Source organism: Salvelinus fontinalis, chromosome 3 (genome assembly GCF_029448725.1).
Source record: "Salvelinus fontinalis isolate EN_2023a chromosome 3, ASM2944872v1, whole genome shotgun sequence".
Taxonomy (NCBI): Eukaryota; Metazoa; Chordata; class Actinopteri; order Salmoniformes; family Salmonidae; genus Salvelinus; species Salvelinus fontinalis.
The window spans coordinates 6723735-6730580 of NC_074667.1; the positions used below are offsets into that span (position 1 = coordinate 6723735).

The window sequence follows — 6846 nt, forward strand, 5'->3', positions numbered from 1 at the left end:
AGTGTTAGGTTCAAGCTCTTTGTCTATTTGAAGAGTGTAATTATTTAGTGGACTGTAGGAATGTGTACTCCCAATAACTCAAGGCCTCTCTTGACTGATGAGAAGTCCTGTAATATGCACAGAGTAGCATGGAGAAATCCTGGGTGATGGAAAACTACTGATGTTTATTCAGATGAAACTCACAAAAACAATAAACAGCACACGAAACGTGCAGCAAATGCCGTGCTCACAGGCAACTAAACAAAAACAAATTCCCACAAAAACCAGTGGGGAAATGGCTGCCTAAATATGATCCCCAGTCAAAGACAACGATAAACAGCTGCCTCTGATTGGGAACCATACCAGGCCAACATAGAAATACTTAACTTAGATAGGAACACCACCGCAGTCACACCCCGACCTAACCAAAAGAGAGAATAACAAGGCTCTCTATGGTCAGGGCGACACTTATCAATAAATTTAAAATGATGTTCTGGAAAAACTGTGGAAAATAATATAAAATTGTCTTTTAGGATGGGATAATATTATATTAAATCTGGACTTACTACATTTTATTGCCGTTTCTGTCGCCACTGTTGTGATTTAAAAGAGATTAAATTGTTGATTGGTTCAATAATAGGCATTAATGACATTCTCAGAAATAATCATTATTTGTCTTCTTGTCATGCAAATCTATAAGGGGAGGAAGCTTTAATACTGTACTGTAATGTAGGGCCAGTTGTTTTAGACCCAGCTCTGTAATTACACCTGTAACATACACTTACTGGCCAGTTTTTTAGACCCAGCTTTGTAATTACACCTGTAACATACACTTACTGGCCAGTTTTTCAGACCCAGCTCTGTAATTACACCTGTAACATACACTTACTGGACAGTTTTTTTAGACCCAGCTCTGTAATTACACCTGTAACATACACTTACTGGACAGTTTTTTAGACCCAGCTCTGTAATTACACCTGTAACATACACTTACTGGTCAGTTTTTAGGTACACCGAGGTTCAAGAAAAAAAGATTGTGCCTACAGACAGTAACTCATGTGGCCGTGGCTTGCTATATAAAGCAGACAGACAGGCATTGAGGCATTCAGTTACTGTTTGATTGAACGTTAGAAATGGTAAAACAAGTGACCTAAGTGACTTTGAGTGTGGTATGATCGTCAGTGCCAGGCACGCCAGATCGAGTATTTCAGAAATGGCCGCCCTTCTCTGCTTTTCACGCAAAACAGTGTCTAGGGTTTACTGAGAATGGTGCGACAAACAAAAAACATCCAGTCAGCGGCAGTCCTGTGGGCGAAAGCAGCTTGAATCGTGCAAGCTAACAGGCTGGCCACAAACAGGCAAATAACGGCGCAGTGGTGTGCAGAACGGCATCTTGGGACGCACAACTCATCGATCCTTGTCACAAAGCACTTAGGCTATGAAAATGACACCATATTGAAAAGATCGATCTGGTTAATAGATTTCTGCACAAGTTAATCTGCTAAATCATAGCAGGTGTATTGCAGCTATTTTACCGTTTTCATATTATAAAGTTGTGAATCAAAATAGTTGTAGGGCTACATTAATCTTCTGTAAGCGGTGAGGGTATCACTGTTTCTGAAAATCTCTGGAGTTCTGCAGTTCAACTCTATGGATATTTAAACATTGCTAAAGTAGAAAATAATGCACTTTTATCTGCACATATCTTAACTGAAGTGAGTAACAATCAATAACAGCAAGACATGTCACATGAGTAAAAGATACTGAAAGACACTAGAGGGCAGTAGATGCCTATACAATTCAGAAGTAGAATAACCATGTTGAAATAACTATGTAGGCCTATTAGATTTTCACAACAATGTAATGTGGATGTAACTCTTTTGAAACTATTTTTTAAATTGTTACACTACATCAATGTACAGTGTGACAAGTTCTAGAATCTGACGTAGAACAGCTACGCTCAGTTGGTACAAGTACTAATGTTGCTGAATGTTCATTATTTGACATGTCAGAGAGGCCTGTTTCTTCTATATAATACATTTAGAATATTTAGATCTGACTATTCGACAACATGAACACCGCCCAGATAAAGGGGTGGTTTGAATAAAAAGGGTAATAATCATAAATACATTTAAGAAAAAAATATGTTCTCTTCTATTCTCAAGTAACTTTAAAACCATGCACAGTAATCATTTCAAATCTACATGTTTTAAGCAATTAGGTCGTACAGGAAGTGATGCACAGGAAACAATGCAGTCCACATGGCAGGTGTCTTGGCTTCGTAATTTTCTCAATTTCTACTTATAAATGTTCTCAGCCCATACATATGCTAACAGCAACAGCAACAACACCATGCCGAAATGCCACATCCAGTCGCAAAAACCTAGAGACAGGGATTTTTAATGGAAAAGCAATTAATTAACCAATGGCAATGCCCGCTTTGTGAAATTCAAAGACTTAGAAGCTTGAGTATTTTTGCTGATACATGCACATAATATCATTCAACATCTGCTGCGTACAGTATGTGACATGTTTAAGGGCAAATCAATTTAACGACTTTTGTACCTTTTTCTATCTCCTCCATAGGCTGCCCCAGGAGTCTCGTCTCCTCCATAGGCTGCCCCAGGAGTCTCGTCTCATCCATAGGCTGCACCAGAGTTTCTATATCATCCTCAGGCTGCTCCATTAGTCCCATCTGCACAAGCGGCTCTAGACTTTCAAACTCCTTCACAAGGTAAAAGGGTTTCTCCAGGATTCGCTGACTCTTTCTGAACCTCCAGATGCCTCGGCACAGTGAGTCATGGATCCTCTGACATGAGTCGATCTCTGTGCGCCACAGTGCTGCTCTGGCTCGGATGAGCTGGGATCTCTTGCTCTTGCTGCCTTTGGCGAGGCTGACACTGTCTTTACAGATAGTGATGATGTCCAGGCCAATGAATAGGGCATTTGAGGCCACGGCGCATCGCCTTAATGTCCTAGAGAGGGCGAGTGGAGTGCCTTGGGCCAACATCCCAATGTCAGGTAAATCTGCAGCAAATGTTTTGCCCTCTTGGAGTCCCACCTTGCCTGCACCTATAACCACGCCTTTTCCCATTAAGGCCTCTATTGCAGAGGTATTTTTTACTATGCCATTGATCTTCTTTCCTAAACTCGCACCACCTTTGCCTATATTCTTCCCAACCACTAATGCCACCACCTTCGGCTCCAAAGGGCAAATGTTGCTGGCCACCTTCTCCAGACTACCATGGAGTCTTTGCATGTCCTCCATGAAACATTGAAAGATTGTATTGGCTTTCTTGTTTTGGTAGCTTTTAAACACCACCTTTGTAACACCGGTGGTTAGACTGTTGACCCCACTGGTCACACCCATTCCAATCCCTGCGATGGTGAGCCCCAGTGACAGCCCAGCAGTAACAGGGGCAAGACAAAGGCCTGCAATGGTCAGAGCCCCTCCTGTTGCCCCCACTGCACTGCCTACCACACTGGAGATATAACCCCCTTTCTTCATCTTATCTAGTTTGCCAGCTCTCCTTTCCAGCTCTTTTATAAAGTCCAGCATTCTGGAGTGGCACTGACTGAACAGACCAATGAAGCGCAGGGCAGACTCCTGGAACATGAACGTCAGTCTGAGGTGCTGGTCCATCCTAGCAGGAGGAACATATTCCACTTTTTCATGAGAGACATTGAAACATGTAGCTGGAATCGATGAATGATCAGAAATGTGTGCCCTCAGTGTTATAGTAAGCTAGTATTTGCAAATGTAACATAAAACTAAACTGGAAAGGTTTACCTGATATCACTCAAATGCCGCAAATGGTTAAACATGTTCTGCATGGACTTTTCATTCACTTCAGGGCTGGTGTCACTCATCAAGTTGTCATTCTTCTCTCTGCAAAATGTTTTTCTAATAAGGATAATAAAAAACAATATAAAGAACTTTTCAGCTGCAGCAAAAGTTGCTATAATGTTACATAATAATATAAAGTATCTTACTGGTATGTCTGAAACCATACAGAGAGAAAAAAAAGGATAGATCATTTGATTTGAATATTGTGTTAAATAATTTAAACTGATAAATGACTTACGTTTTTCCCAATCCCATTCTCTCACACAGCTGCTCAGAGATGTTCATGTAATTTTCCAAGTATACGTGCAGCACCTCCACATTGAGGAGGCATGGGGAAAAGAAGGCCGATGCGTCCCTCTTAAAGTGGATGAGGAGAGGACAGGCCATTCTAGCGGAGGTGATGACAGCTCGGACACTTGCTTGTTCCCTCCCCTGAGGCAGAGGACACAACCGGTTTTCATCAGCAAATACAAACAGAGAGGTGACCACCAGCCTCTCCACAGCATCCATGAAGCAGTCCAGCTCCTCCAGCCCATTGAGAGTGTCCTTCAGTACAGCTTCCAGCTCCTTCTCCAGCTCCTTAAGCCTACGGTTTGCAGTCACCTGGGTCAGATAGTCTTTCGTGAACTCTCCTAATGCCTTGGTCTTGTCTTCTGCATTCAAGACTCGGCTGAATTTAAGATCGATTCTGTCTGACATTTCCTTGATGTTCTTCATCTTGGATTGTTCCTCCTTTCTCTGCAGGATCCACCTTGGATGCCTGTCACAGAATTCCTTCACTGTGTGGACATAGCTGAGGGTGTCTGAGATGTATTGGCCCAATAACTCTCTCATTTCCTCTGAGAAATAAGAAGATGCAGTTTAGGAAGGCTTTCTGTCTCAAAGTACTTTACAGGTTCTCTATTGAAGTACAGTAAAACTACTTTACTAATCACCTACTACACAGATCTGGTCCCAGAATATCATTGATCAACTAATATATACCTTAATGCACTGAATCTTGCAGATGGATTTCAGTCAACTTAGGCTAACCATTTAAAATGAAACAATATAAATGAGTCTGAGAGCTACCACAAGCAATAGTAATTGTGTTATCATTGTTATTATGTTAATACAAATATTTCTAGCAGTGTAAGTTAAAGCTAGAATCCTTAGTTGCTACATACATTTTTGGACTTCTAAATTAATGATATATACCCATTGATTCTTCAAGAATACAACTTATACACTGATTATACTAAACATTAAGAACACCTGCTCTTTCCATGACATCGCCTGAACAGGTGAATCAAGGTGAAAGCTATGATCCCTTATTGATGTCACTTGTTAAATCCACTTCGATTAGTGTAGATAAAGGGGAGGAGACAGGTTAAAGAAGGATTTTTAAGCCTTGAGACAATTGAGATATGGATTGTGTATGTGTGCCATTCAGAGAGTGAAAGGGCAAGACAAAAAAATGTAAGTGCATTTGAACTGGGTATGGTAATAGTTGCTAGGCGCACCGTTTTGTGTCAAGAACTGCAACACTGATCGTTTTTTCACGCTCAACAGCTTCCCATGTATATCAAGAATGGTCCACCACCGAAAGGACATCCAGCCAACTTGACACAACTGTGGGAAGCATTGGAGTCAACTCAGTACTAGGAAGGTGTTCCTAATGTTTGGTATACTCAGTGTATATGCCTGATGAGCTTTGATTAACTGTTGTACCCCACCAGAACCCCAAATATTATCTTGGTTTATGCCAATGTTTGTAAAAAACATGAATGTAAACAAACACTGTACAGCCTCAAAACATGGTTATAACTATTATTTTGATATCATGGATGGTCAGTCCTTGCATCCATAGCTCTATGCATTTGAGTGGTAACATTTCTCCAGGCCCAACCCTCAGCTTTTGCCAAAACATAGGCGAGGCAACCGCATTGTTATTGTTACAATTAAGGATTCTAGCTTCAAATCATGACAGCCAACATTGTTCAGATAAATTCAAAGTCTCCTATGCAGGTCTCAGCTCAGGTGTCAAATAATGACATTGTAAATTATAAAATGTAGCTTTTTAAGGAACATTCTGATCTACAGTTTATTGTATGGAGGTTGATTTACATCATGATCTGGGTAATTGTTCAATGTGCTGCAGACCCAGATTAAGTATATTAATTTACTAATAAAGCACTTTCAAATGAGATCTGCCTTGACAATGCTTTTTAGTCCAGGAGTAGGTTTGTCCTATAATTCACTGCACTTGCACTATAACTTTAACTCTAAAACCCATGAAAAAGTTGTCAACTCCTGGGTTTATAAAACACTTCTGAAAATCGCACCATATTTAAAATGACTGTAGATTTTGCACATGGGCGCTTGAAAGTTTATCTGCTAAGTCATATCAGGTGTAATTCCAGCTATTTTATTTTAGCATTTTCAAAATAGAAAGATGTCGATCAAAATAGTTGTAGGGCTATAGTAGTCCACTTACTGTAAACGGTGAGGGTATCACTGTTTCTGAACTTAATCTCTGGTTAAAAATAGCTGCTGGCAAGTGTTTGGTCCTGGGTGGGAGGCAATCTTTGGAACCCTAAAAAGGTCTCATAAGCTTAACAGTGTTAATATCACACAGGAAATAAATCACGTCAAATTCAACTACTGTTGCAGATAATGACAGTTAAGGGTGTCAGTTTGTAGAGAGAAAATCATTATTAGGAAATTGGTCAAACTAATTGAAGTGGGAGTGAGCAAATCTTAGTGGGAGTGAGCAAATCACCTTCAAGAGACCTCTCCATTCCACTTTTAAATTCGGTAGTCATCTTCTCGAAAACAAAAAATAGGCTAAAACATATTTTTATATGCCTATGACATTATTGACAAAAATAAAAAATCACGAATCTTTTGCTAGGAAAAACAGTCTATCCAACAAATAACCTGTTGAAAAATCCTACAATAATATCGACGAAACTGAAGCAAATATTTGTGTTAAATATTTGACAATTTCAACAGCCACCTGCCCACGTCAACTTTGACTA

The 6846-nt window shown here is 40.1% G+C and overlaps 1 protein-coding gene across 1 annotated transcript; it reads right to left on the reverse strand.

Annotated features, from left to right (window-relative positions):
- Nucleotides 1-196: 196 nt before the first annotated feature.
- LOC129835048 (uncharacterized) lies at nt 197-4740 on the reverse strand. The gene is made up of 3 exons (XM_055900398.1): nt 4065-4740; nt 3829-3883; nt 197-3724 (listed from the first exon to the last, which is right to left on the reverse strand). The coding sequence occupies exons 1-3, from the start codon at nt 4658-4660 to the stop codon at nt 2513-2515; spliced, it is 1863 nt and encodes a 620-aa protein (XP_055756373.1). The 5' UTR covers nt 4661-4740; the 3' UTR covers nt 197-2512.
- Nucleotides 4741-6846: the final 2106 nt, after the last annotated feature.